Source organism: Mya arenaria, chromosome 10, assembly GCF_026914265.1.
Source record: "Mya arenaria isolate MELC-2E11 chromosome 10, ASM2691426v1".
Taxonomy (NCBI): domain Eukaryota; kingdom Metazoa; phylum Mollusca; class Bivalvia; order Myida; family Myidae; genus Mya; species Mya arenaria.
Window position 1 is genome coordinate 71042864 of NC_069131.1, and position 19339 is coordinate 71062202.

Genomic DNA, 19339 nt, shown 5'->3' on the forward strand with positions numbered 1-19339 from the left:
TAACTTCTTCATTTTTTGACCAATTTTAATAAAATTTGAAATATAAACCCTTTATGAGGCACTTTCTAATAAATATACAAAAACAGAAAATTATTTATTAAAATGAATGAGTTATGAGTGGATTTCACTTATCGGAATCTGGATTTCACCTCGATTTCCGATCTATTTTTGGAAAAAAATGAAAAATTGCTCTAACTTCTTTATTTTTTGACCAATTTCAATAAAATTTGAAATATAAACCCTTCACGAGGCACTTTCTAATATGTAGACAAAAAAAATAAATTATTAATTAAAATAACTGAGTTCTGAGTGGATTTCACGTTTTGAGTGGATTTCACGTGAAATCCACTGGATTCCTGTATCACCCCGCACCGTTAATTAAAGTGTAATCCGTTTTGACTAAAAACAAAATGGCAGCGCCCATGTGTCATGCTTAGATTATTATTATTTCTTAGAAAATCTGTTTAAACGTTCACGGAATAATTCACTATGGCTAAAACTAAGGGTAACGTATTAAACAAAAAGAAAAAGACACAATTACGTGGGAAATTTGGAAAGAAACCTCAGAAGGAATCTATTCTCAACAAAAAGGAGCCCAAATTATCGGGTAAATTTAGTAAAGATAAAAGTCAGCAATCTAAGAACGCAAAGAACACAAAGAAAGATGCTGGCAAAACGAAATTTAAGCGTAACTACAAAAAGAAAGATGTGGAAGGGTCTGACTCTTCAGACTTTGAGGAAGTAGAAGAGCGGTCATTGGTAGAATCAAAGACGAAGGTACGTGTGTCTTGTGTACTTGTCACAATACTACATAGTCTAAAATAATAGACGTGTTATACGGGATTCTTCCAATCCCTAACGTCTAAACGGGAATGTGCAAAAACAGGGGTGTTTTAAAAATATTGAAGTTGTTTTAAGTGAAGTATTTTATGGTTGAAATTGATCATAAAGAGTTATATTCATATTTTACCATGTAAGTGAAATGTTATTTTGCACTAAACAAGCATTTAGTGCATTAAAACAAGTTGTTTACCTTTCCAATAAAACGAAAGTTGACTGACACAGACAACAATTATGCGAAGGGGAACAACCCGATACAATCGTAATAGCTCGGCCTCCTCCAACAACGCTTCGAGATAGACCTAGTTATACAATCGTAGCAACTCGGCCATGGCCGAAATGTTCCGAGCGATTTAAAACTGTGCCCTAAAGCCTTGCAGGTGTCCTTCATGTATATATCGTTATGTTTTGACAGAATGAAATGAAAAAAAGCCGTCAAACTCATAATTATAAGTTAGATATTTATTTTTTTGTGTACGGAACTAATATAAAATAACATTATCTGGTAATATTTATTGTTTTTATGATATTTTATAGACGCTATATGCTTTAACCGGGAATCCTGATCGGAACAACTACCCACTTTTGATACTAAACAATTTGTACGTGAAGGATTTGCCATATCAAAAATCTAAAAAAAAATCCGTCAACGTACAATTATTTGGACTAAATACTACATTGCCATTTGACCGTAAAATTTGAAAATAAAATTAGATTTATTGTATGTATCCATGTAGTTATAAGCTACATATACTGTCGGCTGTTTTTGTGTGCATCCTTGAAAGATGCCCACATTTCTTACAGTAACAACTTATTTAAAAGTCAAATGTGCATCACCCAGGTGTAAAATCATCAATGTTAAAAACTCATATTGCAATTTGCACTTTAAAGTACTTTGACACCAGTATTTTAATATCATTTATGAGTTCTAATAATATATAAGAAAATAGTTCCCCAGTCATTGATGGTCAAGTGTTTAGTAAGGTAGTGTCTTTGCTATTGTTAACCTGGATAAAGGTCAGCCGCAATGTCACAGAAAAATCAAACCTTGCCCAAAATTTGCAAACCCTTTCATGTTTTTTTGGATGAATGCCCCACATCGATAAAGCGCTTCATGAGAATTGTGAGTTTGACCTAGGCTTTCAAGATCGCATAAATGCCCTAAAATTGTATTTATATCCTTAACGGATTTGTCAACTAACTCGGTCATCAATTATGGCAGCAATTATTGGCTTTGCTGACATATGAGAGTACAGACAGAAATTGATTCAACAAAATTTACTTTCGTCTTATTTTGTTATTTTATTTAACAAGTACTACACATGCTTTTTTATAATGAACTTCTTGGGACTCATTGTTTTAGCTAAGGACTCCTCCTTCCAAAATGGGCGAGTCTCATGAACTCATATCATCTGAGTTCAAAATGAATCATTGTACCTGACCTTTTTTGGTAGCACACTTCAGTCCTCATGGAGGGACACTTTTGAAGTCATAGAATTAAATGCTTAAGACTGTCAAATTATTCTTCAACTTATTATTTGATTTCAAATAATACAAACTCTACATATTTGACAGTTTAAACATATTAATTACTTTAAAAAAAACGTTAAAAATCAGAGAATGTCTTTTTAGAACAGCTACTTACATTGTGTGGCTTTTAAATATACTAAGATGTGATGGCTCTAGGTGGAGTCAAACCATAATGGAGTAATAGGACCCGCAAAGGCAGACCTGTGTATACTTTTGGAAACAAAAAAAAACGTGTGGTTTGTGGTACTATTAGTATTAAACATTACAAATTGCTCTTATATCTCCATCTATTTTCAAATCTGAACTTCTCTGTTTCAGGAGATTGAGATGGATTCTGGCAGTAGCAGTGAAGAGGAGGAAGGAGAAGTTCGCTCCCTTGTACAACAACAAAACAGGAAGAAGAAAAAGTCGGGAGGATTTCAGGCAATGGGTATACATTGAGATTATTCTGTTTTTATATTGATTTTACATCTACATAGGTAAAATTTGTGGGAGATTTAAAGCTTTGAGCACAAGGATTCATTAACGAATCAAATGCTGAAGTCCTGGTACTCCTGGTACATGTTTAGCTCTTCCATTCAGAATCTGAAATTGAAAGTATGAACTTCCTTGCCATTTTGATTTTTTTCCCCAAAACATGAAAGTTAATTAATTTTGTTGTATCTAGTGTTTAGTTGACCCAGGTGTTTTATAATGTATTACAGGTTTGTCCCATAATGTGTTCAAGGGCGTGCACAGGAAGGGCTACAAGATTCCAACACCAATACAGAGAAAGGTAATTTATTATTTTTTCAAATGTTATTTATCCTCCAGTGAACACGATTTATGAAAAACAAGACTAACTTGTATTTGGGTTGTAAACACAATTTACGAAAAAAAATGCATAATCATTATGATGTAAGTAATGGAATTTAGGATCATTATGATGAAAATGATTTTAATATAAATTTCTTTTGAAAGAAGTTTCAATAGCAAACTGCTTTTTTGAATTAAAATACGCAGGGAAGAGGCCTATTGCTGTTTGCTGAAAAAGTAATTAATATGCTTAATTAGTAAATAAGACATTCCACCCTGTTTCTTGTAGGCTATCCCTGTGATCATGGAAGGCCGTGATGTGGTTGCCATGGCTCGTACAGGAAGTGGAAAGACAGCTGCGTTTCTCATCCCAATGTTTGAACGCCTGCAGACACACAGCGGGCAGGCTGGAGCCCGTGCCCTCATTATGTCCCCTACACGAGAACTTGCGCTGCAGACTTTGAAGTTTGCTAAAGAGGTACACATTTTTGTCTATTGTTAGCTTGTTTGTTTTTCGAAGAAGGAAGTGTCGGTTTTGTTGTCATACTCATAGGCCGTGCCCTGCATAAACTTGAACATTTGGCATTAACTTTAAAAGCAGTTCAAAATATTTTCATGAAACTTACAAGTGTAGTACACTTTTTTCAGTAATGGTAAACATGATGTGTAGCCTTACTCTTAACTCTGGGCTAATAGTTGCCTTTTGACACTGGAAATGAATAGCAAATTCTTCTTGTGATAATTTTGTTTTCATCAGTTGATTGTGGCCATGCTACAGAGTATGCAAGATTTTGTTCAAATATTTAAGAGGTTACATACTACTATATTTGTTTGCATTATGTTAAATGTACACATTGTACAAAGTATGAGGAAGGCGATTTATGTGATTATCTATGAGCCTACAAGTACAAGTTAAACTTTAGAAAGATTTTAAAATCAACTTTAAAATTGAACTGCAACTTGAACGTGTACATGTAGGGACATGTATGTGAAGCTACTAATACAATTACCTAAACAAATCATGTTTTGCACCAAATATATAATAAGTACTTACCACATTATTCTATGTTGCATAAATGCAGTGTCCCAGGCTGTCACATTTTTGCAATATCCTAATTTTGTACATACCGGCAAGGACCATCAATTGGAGTGGGTGGCATCCCCCATAACACTATCACATTTTTGTGGCATCAGCGCCAAAAGCTTTTATAGGACATACCAATGCTAGTATTCCCTCTAATTCCACCCTGATGTGTTTCAGCTGGGGAAGTATACAGGACTGAGGGCTGCCGTTGTACTTGGTGGGGACAGGTGGGTTATGGTTTATTGAGTAGCTCGTGTAACAGGCATGGATTGTAATTGAAACAATGCATAAATCGGACTATGAATGCCCTCAAATAAAGACCTCCTTTAAGTGACAAAGAATGTATTTAATAGTACTCATGCATTTGTTTATCAAGGGATATTATGTGACTAGCAGATTTTTCCATTGGTTAACCAGTTATAAAGTTAATATTTAAATCAGGGTGGTTCTGTGTCAGGTCAATTGAAATTGATTATATAACACAATAATCATATAAGGTTATTTTTTTAAAGCCCTAAAGGTTTATTTGTTATCATTGCTTTCAAGATAGGCTTTTTGATGAGTTAATTATAATTTGGTACAACACAGAGATATTTAAATTTTAGTAACATTTACATTATATTGATGGAATTTTTGTTATTCCAGCTCATGTTAATTAACTTTATAATAAAAATATGGCATGTATGACTTTATTCTGAGGTATTTTTTATATTATAATTATGTTGTAGAATGGAGGAACAGTTTTCAGCGCTGCATTCAAACCCTGATATGTAAGTAATGACACATCTTTTGTTAAATTCCGAAATTTTAAGTCCTCTGGCCAAAGGCCAGAAGAGCTTAACCCATGACGTAGTGTCCATCGTCCATGTGCCTGTAAACAATTGATTGTGAAGGCAATACAGAATTTAGTTATGATTGTATCTCAATCAAACTTCTACCGTAGTATGATATCCACAAGAGCTAGGTTCTTTCTTTAACCAGCTTGTTCCACCCATACATAACTGCCTTAGCAAAGTATTTTTTAAGGGAGACATCTTTATACAGAGAGATGTTATTGTAGTAGTTCTTTCCCTTGGCATTAGCATAAGTATTTTTCTAAGGGAGAAATCTTTGAACAGAGTGTTGTGTATTATTGCAGTAGTTCTTTCACTTTGCCTGAAGCTTAAGTATTTTCTAAAAGAGATAACTTTGTACAGAAAATTGTGTATTAATGGTTCAATGATTGCTTCCGTTTCGAATGTGAGTGAAGGTTAATACCAAAAAAGTCATAGGCCTTTATTTGCCTCTTGTTTTATTTTCTAGTCCTATGGAATCATTGAATATATATATCTTAAAACTATATAAGACAGGGTCTTTGTATTATTTTGTTGAAGTGCCCTTCTTTTAGCAGGAGTAATGATAATGTCGGGATTAGCAACATTGGGCCAAGATTTTTTCATGATAATATTACCGATATGATATTAATGCAAACACACAAGTAGTGCATACACGATAATTTCTTTATTAATGGCATACATAAACTTAGAATGAAATTATAGTATCATTTCCAAGCCATAATTAATTGCTTATTTTTTCAGCATTATCGCCACACCTGGTCGATTTATGCATGTTGCGGTTGAGATGGATTTGAAGCTGAAATCTGTACAGTATGCTGTCTTTGACGAGGCTGACAGGTGAGGTTCTGATAGTTGTGAGTGAAAATTAAATGTGACAATATTTTTTCCTTGCTTTATTTGTGGTATAAACCTACAATACCAAATTTCTTTCGTCCTTTAGTTACTAAACTACCTGTATCAGCTGTGTTATTTGTAGATTATTTCTTAAGGCTCCTTTTAAGCCAATTTTCGGAGGTTGAGTATTTGCAAGAACCTTCTTTATAATAAATGACCACAAATGAGAGAGTCTATTTATATATATTCTAATTACTTTATGGTGCATTATACATAGATCGTTGCTATATAACTTCTTACATTAACAATGCTATTTATTTATGGTGTCAAATCAAAAGTTTTTACGCTAATTATGTGTATATATATATATATATATATAAAATATTTTAAGATGTTATTTAATCCTGGAGACCTCATTTATGATACAAAAGAACATTTTTGAAATGAAATACTTTATTTGTTATTATTTCGTTTTGAAGATTACTACTTTAATTCTCTTGATCTTGACATTTGTATAAAAATTATATACCGGTAGGGAACAATTTCTTTGTTTAATTGGGATATCAAATTTATTCCAGCAACAAAAGCCACTTATGGAAATGTGAACTTTCAATGTTCAGAAGATTGAATAAGATTGAAACAAATAAGTTTTCATTGATATTTGTCTCAGTCTATCAAAATGTTACATCATATTTTTCTCAAATATAATTCACTGATAAATTACTATAACCATCAGGAAGCATATTATGAATGTAAATCCTGTACCCTATCTCTTGATCAGGTTGTTTGAGATGGGTTTCCAAGAGCATCTGAATGAAGTGTTAAACCGGCTTCCAGAGTCACGTCAGACCCTCCTGTTTTCTGCCACGTTGCCAAAACTGTTGGTGGAGTTTGCAAAAGCAGGGCTTCATGATCCGAGTCTAATACGGCTGGATGTGGAGACCAAACTTAGTGACCAGCTTAAGGTAATGAATTTGTAATGGGATAGAACTGAAAGCTTTATATTTGTATTAAACCTTACTCCTACAATAAATTTTGAGCATTCCAGGGATAGAATTCAATATAATTCTTATCCTTATCCTAAGATATGCCTCAGCGATTCCATTCAGTCTATTGGTCAGTTATTTTTACAGACCAATCAAAAGACTCAGATTTTACTCTTAAACCTAAGTGAGATCTAAATTGGTTATTGAAGCTGGCTTACATTGTTTAAGTGCTGAGCATGTGCTAATTTCGACCATTGTTTCTTATTGCAGCTGTATTTATACTGATAAGCCCTGTCTGTTTTCAGTTGTCTTTCCTGCAATGTCGGCTTGATGACAAAGTGGCCGTTCTCCTGTACTTGTTAAAGCATGTGATCTCCCGGGGTGAGCAGACGGTCGTGTTTGCTGCCACAAAACACCATGTGGAATATCTCAATATGGTAAGCATTTATGTTTTATAATATTGAATTTATGTTTTATAATATTGAATTTATGTTTTATAATATTGAATTTATGTTTTATAATATTGAATTTATGTTTTATAATATTGAATTATTGAATCTTTCTTGCTTATGAAATTACCCATTAAGCTCAAAACAATATCACTTGTTACCAAGGATTGAAAATCCTCAAATAATATATATCCATCATTCAATATAATTTGTGAAGTCATTTAAATCAAATTTCTATTGAACAATAGAAATTAAAACTATGAAATGTGGTATATCCAGTTTGGCATATATGATTGCTGATTGATTCCACGTGGCTATCTTGTTCGAAATTTAAAATGCTGTGAAGAATTAATGGGAAATTAAATTTCAATAAAACAAAAGAAGAAATAAAATTGGGACCAAAAAATAAATTCGAAATAGCGATAATTTCAGAAAAACATTCAGATTAACGGTGTCTAAATTATTTTAATGCGGTATGCAAAATATATATAATTTCTCATTTCAGATCCTTGAAAAAGCAAGCATCTCGTGCACGTACATATACAGCTCCCTAGATCCTACGGCTCGTAAGATCAGCATTGCCAAGTTCCAGCATCGTAAAGTGCTTGTGATGGTCGTGACGGACCTGGCTGCCCGTGGTATTGATATCCCGCTGCTGGACAATGTCATCAACTTTCACTTCCCCGCCAAACCTAAACTGTTTGTACATAGAGTTGGTACGTTAGCTCTACAATAACTGTGTACTTTTACGTGAGTTTATATAATATGCAGGTGTTTTTTTTGTGTGTGTTTTTTAAAATTGTGTTCAAATGAAGTGTCATGTGTATTAATCTGTCACAATGGTTCTCAGGCCTTTATATGATGGCTACTGTATTATACACTATCACATTGCGTGTAAGAAGAGCTACATGGTCTCTCCAGCCCAGATTTTCTTCTAGTACAACCTGCATATGATAGTTATATGCTTTCACATCGCAGGTCATGTGGCATGGCAGGAAAAAGCTGCTTGGCCCCAGGAAGAGCATTCCTATGTCTGCAACGTTTAATTAATAACTTATGTATATGTTTTTTAACCACAGGACGTGTGGCTCGTGCAGGAAGGAAAGGCGTGGCATATTCTCTCATCTCCCCAGACGAGATTTCCCACGTGTACGACCTTCACGTCTTCCTCGGGAGACCGCTCAATTTCGTCCCTATTGGAAAACAAGCTGAAGGTCAGTCATTAAAATCAGCCTTGTTGATCAACAAGCTTTAGTTCTTATGCTTCTGCCCAAATATACCAGGGATGAAAAATGTTTTGGTTCTTCATGTCACTAATGGTACTGAATTTTTACAGGGGTTAAACATACTACTGGCCCTAATTTCTCAAAACATCACAGGCTTAATACACATAAAGTCTCATATTTCATTTAACAAATTACTTCCCATCTAAATTAAGGCCCACAGGCTGTGCTTTTACGGTAAATGTTTTTCAACTTACATATATACCTGTAAACACACCAAGGTTTGTGTTCAAACATGAACAAGACAAATACTTTTGTAAAGCGAATATGATGAATATGAACAAACATCATTGTTTACGTCTGGTAATGATCTTGATCATATAGATGATAAAACGCTTGAAATTTCTTTGGTATTCTACTTGAGCCTATTAAAATTACTGATCCAATTTTGGAAATTACAAGTTTAGACGATATGCAGTTTATTTTGAGAATCTTGGTAGAACCCATGACATAACCTCACGCACGGGTAACAGTTCATACTGTTTACCGGCCAATTATTCAAAACATTGTAATATTGATTACTTTTTGTCAAACAGTCCAAAATAGTTGATTGATTACATTTATATAGGGCATTGGATAATACTTTTTACTGTTAATTTTTATTGTGTTTATTCATGTTTTCATCTACCTACAGGTAGCAGCAGGTCCTGTCACTCTGGTTTATAATTTCTTTAGCAAAAACCGACAACAGGTAGACATAATGTCTCCTTGTTTCCTTTCCAGATGACGATGGGTTGTATGGTCGTGTACCCCAGTCTGTCGTGGATGATAGTGCCGAGTCGCTCCGGTCCATGCACGAGGACTCCTATGATATTGTGAGCTTTTTTCACCTGAAATAGTTGTTGCACTGCCAAGATTTATTTTCCAAAATGACCTCTTTAAGTGTATATTTGGCCACGTCAAAATTGTCTGTTTGGAAAATCTGAAGAAATAAATGCTTCTGTAATAATGTAATAAGAAGATTGCTTGTAACGATAAAGTCTCCTTTCACGGCTGATTTAATCAAATGTACTTCACTGAATAAATTGAAAAACACATCAAGGTGATCAGTTTATTTTGTTAAAATGAATTTAATGCCATAAATATAATGATGAAAAAATTATTATTAGGAAACAAAAATATTAGAAAAATAATATTCTGTAGTCCGATAACTACCGTAATTCACCTAAGAGTTCGGACACCTTAAATTAATAATTTTTTTCGCTGTCCGAATACATAGAAAATTACCATTTTTACATATTATTTACATGTTTGTTTAACCGGCCTTTTTTCTTCATGTCTGCATTTTACCACTTATTAATTTATCCGTAGTAATAAATGGTCATAAACTTATTTATTACGCCCATAAGTGTAAATCCTTCATCAAGTTAATTAAAACACCATTTTATACATGCATTGAACTGAATAGACACATTCTATCGGCTTCAGATCAAAGAGTCACACTGTGTGACGTCACATAACTTACAGTTATACCCACGAGGATCTCGTGGAGAGCATGGACATTGCTATGCAGGATTAATGTATAACTGTATGATTATTGCTTCATACAGTCAATAAGTGTGGTACAAAGTTGAAAGTTTATTGGCAGATCGTTTTACAAACATGTCATGTCTATGTTTTCTTAATCCCTTGATTGCCCTTGTTGTTTCTTTAATCCTCCAATAAATATATCACACTTCCTTTTCAACAGGCAATAAATCGTTTAGGATGGGTTACTGTAAGTAACTAATTAACTTGTCACAGTGGTGTATACAGTTAGGTAATCTAGCCAGGCATTGTAAAGATAAAAATCAATAATCTTCATCTGTGAAACTTGGAAACTGTGAAAGTTATGATTGATGTCCTTTGGGTGTCCGAAAATTAGGTACGCAAAATAAATTATTTTGGAAAATAATTATGGGTGTCCGAATATTTAGAGTGTCCGAACTCTTAGGTGAATTACGGTACGTCCATTGCATCACAGTAGGCAGATTAAACTGGACAAGTAAAATACCAACAAATTTTCAATTCATGGTGTCATTTGTTGTCAGCGAAACTGTTGTTACTGTTTATGGTTGTTTGAACATATTGAAGAACAAAGCTATCCTTTTTGTTTACAGTTTTTTCTATCAGGCAGAAAGTGATGTTAAGTAAACAAGTGGCCATATTCAGCCTACTTTTAATTCATTTATTCTTAATTATAAACAATTATACTGACCAAAGACAGATTTTTTTCTTAATGACATTTTCTGACATTTAGGAATTCATGACATCTGTTGGTTAGTGCAATATAAATATAGAACAATGGTTTGGTTTTCCAGAAAGCAATGGTTAAGGTGGTTGAGAATGCGTACGGCCATTATCTGCGATCCCGACCGGCTCCTGCCCCAGAATCGGTCAAGCGTGTCAAGGAAAGTGAGAAATTAGGTCAACAGATTGGTGTCCATCCGATGTTTGGTGAGATAACTAATGCTAGATTAGGTTTCTTTATTATTTAAGTTGTATATGTATTCCGAAAACCTGTTACAGTAGATGGTTATTTTGTGAGGGTTTAATATTCACAATTTAAGTAGAATTTTTCACGAATCAAATTCAATCAGGTCTCATATTTAAAACCCAGGGAACAAATGTGCGTGCTATATTAATCATTGAAAAATGGCTTTGCAAATTTGAGAGCTCATAAAATTGACTAAAATAAAAGAATCATGAAAAAATGGCCTTACAAATTATAAACATTCTACAGACTTATAACATGGTAAAAATTGATGCTGCAGGTATTGAAGAAAACAGCTTGGAGGCAGAAAGGCTGAAACTTCTGGATGCCTTGAAATCCTACAGAGGCAATACTGTAAGTGAAACAGAATATAATGGTGTCTGCCATGCTTCGTGCACATTTCCACTCAATAACTTAAAAATGACTTTGTATGTACATTGCTCATGGTCAGAAGATTGATCCCTCTTGTATTTTGAGGTCAGTAGGTCCAAGGTCAAGGTTGAAGTGACCTTTACTAGAAGCATGATTTCTGATTTATAACTTGTTGTAGAGTCCTCAAACTTTGTATGAACATTGGTCATGGTCTGTAGATGACTCCCACTGATTTTCTATTATTTGCCTGAAACAGCCATCTTTGATGTTCTTGTCAGTGTTATTTTTCTTTTTTGGGTGCCAAATGTTACAAAACTACACAAATATTCTTTGTGCATCTGGTGGGGATCTAACCCATGACCCCTGACTCTGCATGTGGTTACTCGACTGTATTGCTGTACAAGCTAGCTCTGTAGCAAGACAGTACAAGTGTCGCTATATATTCAATACCTGGTTACCGAAGTAAAAACTAGTGTTTCGTCTTTTATTAGAAAGACAGCCTGTGGTTTGAACCTAGCTAACATTGATACCATTGGACTAGGAACTTTTACCCCAACAGAAGAATTGGTTTAATTTTCAGACAATATTTGAAGTGAATTCAACAGCTAAGAATACAAGCTTTGAGGTGATGAAAAAGAAGAGGGATTTCCATGGCAGAGTTGTGGAGAATCGACAACGAGAAGTGAATGTTAACCAGTCTGCTGTACAAACTGTTGACCGTGTAACTTCAGGGAGCAGTCAACAGGCAGAAGAATCAGATTTACGGGTATAAATGCTTAAAACGGTTTTAAATATGGTAATGTAGTAGAAAATTAATACTTTCTCAGTCAATCTTGTTGTACTTTCAAAATGTTGATAATTTTTTTATGCTTGGGCAAAAAGCTGAGTACAACCTCATTAAAGCGATTTTTAGGGTGTCTGTGTTTTGAAAAAAAATGTTGGAGTATTGTGATAGCCTCAGTGTAGTTGTAGTCAATGTTGTGCAAAAGCTTGTCCATTATTCAAATTCTCTGTTGAGGATCTTCAACTGATACTTGGTACAGATGTAACCAAAGACAATACATACATGTACAGCATGACCCATAACTCTGCCTTGAATAAATTTTGAGTTGTGCCCCTTTTTTATTGAAAATAACAAGAACATAGAAGTGTGTTGTTTGATCCATGATGTTCTTGCTTTCCATAAACTTTCTATGGATTCTCAGATTTCAGTCGGCAGTATATTATTGATTATGCTCAAATATTGTACTAATTAGTGGTTTTATATCTGCATTGAACCATATTATCTTTGCATTATTGTGTCTCTATGTCTGAGAATTTTTACCAATCGGTTGTCCGGTTAGCGCAGTGGTTAGCGCACTCGCTTCTCACCTAGGCGACCCGGGTTCGATTCCCGGCTTGGGCGCATGTGAGTTTGGTATGTGGTCACCAAGCCGGACAAGTAGGTTTTCTCCGGGATCTCCGGTTTCCCCCACAACACAAGACCACACTCTCGCGTAAAATCGTGCCAACGAAAGTGATTAATATAATGTTGTAGTAACTTGTTTCACAATCGTTGTAAAATAAATATGTTTAAACTAATTTTTACCAATCAAAAATAGTATTCAAATAACCTTCCAAATCTATATTACCTTAGTCCAAATTGTGGGTTGAGAGCCAAAAGGTTCTAAGTGGCATTTGATAAAGAAGCAGATGAAACATTTATGCTTTTATCACTTGAAATACTCATTATATTGACAAATTGTGCAGAGTAGGCAACTAAACTCTACTGGAAATGTTTATAACGTTATAATTATATAGGTACTAAACTTAAATTAACAGGAAGCATTCAGTGTTGTGATTGGTGGAAAGAAGTCCAAGAATGGCCAATCAGAAGACAAATTAAAAAAAGGAGGCAACCAATCAGTGCGCGATGAGGAACACTACGTTTCATACAGACCTGCCGACTACCAGACAGAGCAAGGGTTAGTTTTAGTTTTCAAAAAAAACACCAGAGCAAGGGTTGGCAAAAGAGCCTGTATTCAAGTTTGATCACAAATACAAAATATATGTATATCTGATATATTTCTTTGAAACACCTCCTTTGTTAAAAACACTGACTGGTTGTATTTGTTATGTATATTTGTAAGTGTTGCCAAGGGGTGCCCCGATCCCTTGTAGCACATATATTTCAAGGGAGATAAAAGGGACTTCATTGGAGTCTCAAAAGGAATCTCAAAAAGAAAAAAAAAGCTAGATTCAAAAGGAAATAGTCCAGTGCAGCAAATTTTACATGGTTATAAAAAGATAAGATAGTTTTATCAAGTGAGATAAAGATAAACGATATCAAGTATTTGACACATTTTATACACCCTTTGGAAAAAGCAGTTGGCTTTGCACATGTAGATCCATAGGACAGTTGGTTGACACACCCAGATCTGATTGATAACTAGAGAATGCTATTGTCTATGGTCCACAAATTCAGCAGTGCAGTTATTAATGAGGTTGGTCATTAGGAGCAAATGACCCCTAAAATTATATTAACTTTACACTTATAAAACTTTGATCTTGGTTACATACTAGGGATAAAACAAAGATCGAGTATTCTCGAACATCAATCATTTTAGACTTAGGTTGTTGATAATCAGTTTTATAATCTTGTTGCTATGTGGGGGTTGTATTTATGGTTTTGATTACATAATTGCAAATTAATTGATTAAGCTTGTATTTTTGATGATCAAAAACGATTTCAGATTGATTTCCAATCCATATTACAGGCTTTCAAGTACCAGCAATGCTTGCGTTATAACAATGTAAAATTTGTGTTTGTTACAGATTACGATTGGGCAGTGGTTTTGACCGTGAGGCTGCGAGTGCGCTATTGGACATGGCCGGTGATGACAATGCTGTTATTAAAAAATCCCAGAACACAGTCAAATGGTGAGTATACTAAACAATGTTGCTGCATCGAAATTGTTGTTTTAAGATTATTTGGCCATATAATAAACGAGCATACGAAAACATATTTGTAATTTTGTGAAATAAAGTTGAATACCTGGCAAGTTTCAGAAAATTATATTCAAACTTAAATGAGCAAATTCAACAACTTAGATTGAAATTTCCAGGTTAACTATGATTCAAACAAAAATAACATACACTGTGTTTGTTGATAAGATGAACTTTTTGACCTCCATGTCATTGGTGAACTGTTTTCAAATGAAGGTACTTCAAGGTATTGTCCTTTGTCATGACCTTGGTGTTAATGATGGCATTGTGGGTAACATGATTCAGAAAACTTGAAACATTGGCTTTAACTTAAGAAATAAATAAAAATATTCACATGAAATTTAAAACACAAGATATGACTGACACATACAGGTATGGGGAGGACCTTAGCCATGGATATTATAATTATTGAGTGATGCCTCTTGCTACATAACGAGGTTTGGCATTGCTCATGCATACCAAATCATTGTGTTTATATACAGTCAAAACCCGTTGACTCGATATCGCTTGACTCCATTTCCTCTTTGGCTTGAATTTGATGTAAAGGACAGAATTATTTTTACTCTATATAAGCATTCCCGCTTGGCTCGATATTCGAGAGGCTCAAAGTATTTTGGGCGGTCCCTTGGAAGTGGTGACTAGTTTGTATTTCAAAGAAAACAATGTCGGGGTTACATGCTAGCTTGCTGTTGTGTCCTAAAGGGACTTTGGAAAAATTATGACTAGATGCCTGATACACACTACGAATATTTCAATCCTCATGTTTAATTCTAACTTGATGAACATTTTTTTTCATTTCATATATTTTGATTCATAAAAAAAGTTTCTTGGATATTTTCAGGGACCGAAAGCGCAAAAAGTTTGTTCGTGAAAACAGCAATGACCCGAGGAAGAAAAAGATCCGCACAGAGAGTGGGGCTCTTATACCAGCCTCATACAAGTCACATGCATATCCTTTCTTGAAACTACATTGTTTTTCAGTTGTTTTGTCCTTGTTTTATCAAAACTTAAGTTATAGTGAGGAATGCATAAATTTGGGAAACCAGACTCTATGGCAATGCTCAGGCGTGTGACTGTTAGTTTATTTATACTCCCACGCGAGCCTTGCCCATTCGACCAGTGCTCCGATAAGATTGTAAGTCATTTAAGATTTTTGGAGCGAAGTGCATAAACAGAAAGTAACACTGGTTATAGAATCCCTTGTTCTTTAACGTGCACCAGTGTATAGCACTGTCACACAGGCCCCATTTTACATCCCTCCCTGAAGACGATTAATATTTTTGTAGTGGTGCGGCAGGGAATCGAACCCATGACCCCTGGATTGACAGTCAAATGTGCTACTACAAAATCATAGATCCGCTAATGCTCGTGCCATATTTAATATAGTTCTTATTCTTATCTATTGACATGCCTCAGTGATTCCATTCAATCTACTGGCCACTTGATCCTGCAGTTTCCATTTTATTCCTCTAACAATCTTACATATTACATTATTACGTCCATGAAATAAAAGACTAAGGCCCCTTTCCAAAAGCAGAACAAAACCTTGGGGCTCGTTTTATTATAAGGTCTTATTCAAAAATCTTAAATCTGTTTAAACATTACAAATTGCACTGCTTGAAAGTAACCTCAGTTCAGACAAATATGTAACAAAATTATTTAAATACAATTAAAATATATTTTTAATCTACATTACAACTACTAATAAGATCTTTGTTGAAACACTGCCCTGCCTTTTACAAAACTGTTTTAAAGATGAATAATTATTTTACATTAATGGAATTACTATTATGAGATTTGACCTTGACCCTTGTCACCTACAAGGAGTGGGTGGGGCACAATAGACTGGATACCACTGTGGAGCGAAATACAGACGATGGCGGGGGAACCAGTCAACGTAACCATGGAAATGTCAAGCGGGGCCTTACTGTACTGGGAGGTGGCGACCCTCGGAGAAGTATGTAGCTAATTAAAGTGGCTTAGATTCTTCCTTGCTCAGTAGGCTTAGTATGAGACAGAATTTTTAGAAACTAAAGAACATTTGGTGCCCATTTTCTTTGATGCTGGTAAACTGTTGTTTTAATGTACATATTTTTGCCCCAAAACATCGTAAGGATGAAAATGTTAACTAAGCAATTAGAACAGTAATCTTAACCATACATGTGAACCTCTGGCTGTGCCAGATGCCAATTAAAACTTCAAGTCCAACAGACTGCAATGCATTGTGTTTTGTTATTGGACCTCCTACTGTTATAAGTAGTGACCAATTGGCATATAAAAAACTATCATAAACCTGGATTAAGTTGACACCTGTCTTAAGCAGCGACTCTGACCTGTTCCCAGAGATGCCCGTCTAATACTAGTTTATTGTACATGTAACTAATGGTTCTTATGACTAATATGTATGTTTGTTTAAATGTAGTCTAATCAAGTATTCAATATGTATAAAGAGGCACTTATACTGTCTTGCTATAGAGCTAGCTTTAATAGCGATATGGTCAAGTGTCTGCCTGCAGAGTGCAGAGGGAGAGTTCATGAGTTTGATCCCCGACATGTATGCACATAGCAATTTGTGCAGTCTGTTACATTTAGCACCAAACGTAAATATCTTGTGTTGCACATTAAGCCTCACAGTCATTGCAAATTGACCTAATCACCCTCTGTATATATAACAATCATGATGAGGAACATGATCTTATTGTAAATGATTCGTTCTGTAACACAGGACACAGGAAGGGCGCAGAGGGTGAAGTTCCGGGAAAGGTGCGCGGGAAGTTTAAACGAAAGTCAGAGTTGAAGAGACCGGAGCAGATTGTGAAGTCACGGAAACAGAAAATGAAGAAAGAGGCATTCCAGAAACAACGCCAGAATAAGCACAGCAGTAACAGGTCAAAACCGAGGAGGACCTAGACTCAATATGATTGCGACAGATATTTTGATAGAGAAAATTACGAATTCATAATCAACGGTGATCTACTATGACTTGAAAAATAAACTATGTTATGGAGTTGTAAGGAATGTATGTGGCAATAGAGATAACTGTATTGTCATGTATTATTAAAAACAGTAACGGTCAGAAAAGAAAATGTGATTAAGGCAAATGTTGGTAATAGACCATGCAGAAAATATTAAAAATAATTATACCAACAAGTGGCTATGGCCTCCTGTAGACCAATACCACACACAACAAGATTGTGGAACTCTTTGAAACTGGTGGAGATGCACTGTTTGTTAAAATAAATGTTTGATTAAACAAAAATTCAGCTGAATGAACTAATAAAAAAGAAATGTTTAGGTGGCAGAGATAATAAGACATACATTATACAGAGCAGTTGGATTATATGTGTAAATACATGTTATAGAGAATAAATAGATTAAAGCAAGATATATGTTGTGTAAGTAACATTGGTGATGTATTTGACATTTTAGTGTGACATTGAATTTTGAGTTAGAAGCCTGGGATCTATTAAAAACATCTTGGATTGATCTATTCTTAATCAAATTTCTAAGCAAAAAATCATTGGACTAAAAATAGATTGACCAATGCACTGAATCTTTCAACCTAGACAGCAGTTTTTGATCACATAACAACTGTCTAGTAAAATATTATTCTTGAGAATTTTGAGAATCTGGGGCATGATATTGCTGCCCATGAGAGTCTGTGTAGAAATTCATGAAAGTGCTTGAAACATAGTGTTAATTAAAAACACATTTGATCAGATTACGAGAAACATAGTGTTAATTAAAAACACATTTGATCAGATTACGAAGGTATGCCTGTGGTCACTGGTTATAATGTGGCTTAACCCCACCGTGACACCATCGTTGTTATAAAATAATGTATACATTTAATAAGCAACACGAGAGAGTGAGTTCAATTCCAAGCAGAGATATGGGCAGGTTTTAAGAAACGGATTGAGATCAGGGTGGGCTGTGCTTGCTCTTATAGCTCTTGGTTCTTTCTATGTACCTGGTGTAAAGCACATATACATGAGGAACAACTTCCATGGGTTAAACCACCCATCTACCAGGCGCCTGACAAGGGAGCTACTGGTGCCCATTTTTTACCTCATTCAGTAGGACGCAGTCGCGGACCTAACCCGACACCATCAGCATCCGAAGTGGTCACTCTACCAGCGCGGTTAATCGTTTTGTCGAAAAAGTGCAACTGCTTGTTTTGTATTACATGTCCCCACTTAGTGTGAAGACAATAGGTTTTAGATATTGGTGTCGGCATGCAAAGAATATTGTTTGCACTTTCTTATTTCAAAAGATTTTATTTTAACATGAAACTTGGTACAAATGCTCACGATGACATCAGGCACATAAGTGCATGTAGTAAGTACCATAACTCCGGCTAAACTGTTTGTGGTGTTGTTCCGCTTGAATGATTAAAAAACGGAAACTTGGTAATCATGCTCTCTATGACAATGTTTACATGTAGTAAGGGCCATAAATCTTGCTTAACTGTTTGTGAAGATGTTCTGCTTGATTGACAGAAAATCGGACGGGCGTGTACATGCGCATGTGGTGTTCTTGTAGGAAACCTGTTACTGTTTTGAGATGACACACACAAATATGTGCATCTTGGGTGCCTGGTGACCTCACATTATTTTGGTATGTTCTTAAAGAGTTTTATGTGTAGAAAAAGGATATAAAATATATTTTAAATGACCAACACAATACAGTTTGAACCCCAACCACACCACCCTGCCTCGCACACTCTATTTGTTTGTATATGCTTATGGAAATTGAAGTGTTTTCCTGTTTTCAGTTATTCTGTTTTCCGGTAATTCCACCATCCGCTTCAGTGATGAAACAAACAAGTAATCACGCCCGATTTCAGTTGAAAAAAGAGCAAATATATAAACT

The 19339-nt window shown here is 35.0% G+C and overlaps 1 protein-coding gene across 1 annotated transcript; it reads left to right on the forward strand.

Annotated features, from left to right (window-relative positions):
* Positions 1-406: 406 nt before the first annotated feature.
* LOC128204169 (ATP-dependent RNA helicase DDX54-like) lies at positions 407-17869 on the forward strand. Its single transcript, XM_052905541.1, has 20 exons — positions 407-777; positions 2689-2800; positions 3075-3145; positions 3455-3643; positions 4427-4476; positions 4978-5019; positions 5827-5922; positions 6701-6884; positions 7211-7342; positions 7860-8070; positions 8434-8568; positions 9361-9452; positions 10938-11073; positions 11391-11464; positions 12063-12248; positions 13304-13446; positions 14297-14401; positions 15309-15415; positions 16284-16424; positions 17193-17869. Exons 1-20 carry the CDS (start codon positions 490-492, stop codon positions 17375-17377), a joined length of 2679 nt encoding a protein of 892 aa, XP_052761501.1. The 5' UTR covers positions 407-489; the 3' UTR covers positions 17378-17869.
* The last annotated feature ends 1470 nt before the right edge of the window (positions 17870-19339 follow it).

Coding starts and splice junctions, on each gene's coding strand:
- LOC128204169 (XM_052905541.1), top strand. CDS start 490: ATGGCTAAAACTAAGGGTAACGTATTAAACAAAAAGAAAAAGACACAA. Junction 3,644..4,426: donor CTTTGAAGTTTGCTAAAGAG/GTACACATTTTT, acceptor GATGTGTTTCAG/CTGGGGAAGTATACAGGACT. Junction 8,569..9,360: donor TATTGGAAAACAAGCTGAAG/GTCAGTCATTAA, acceptor TTTCCTTTCCAG/ATGACGATGGGTTGTATGGT.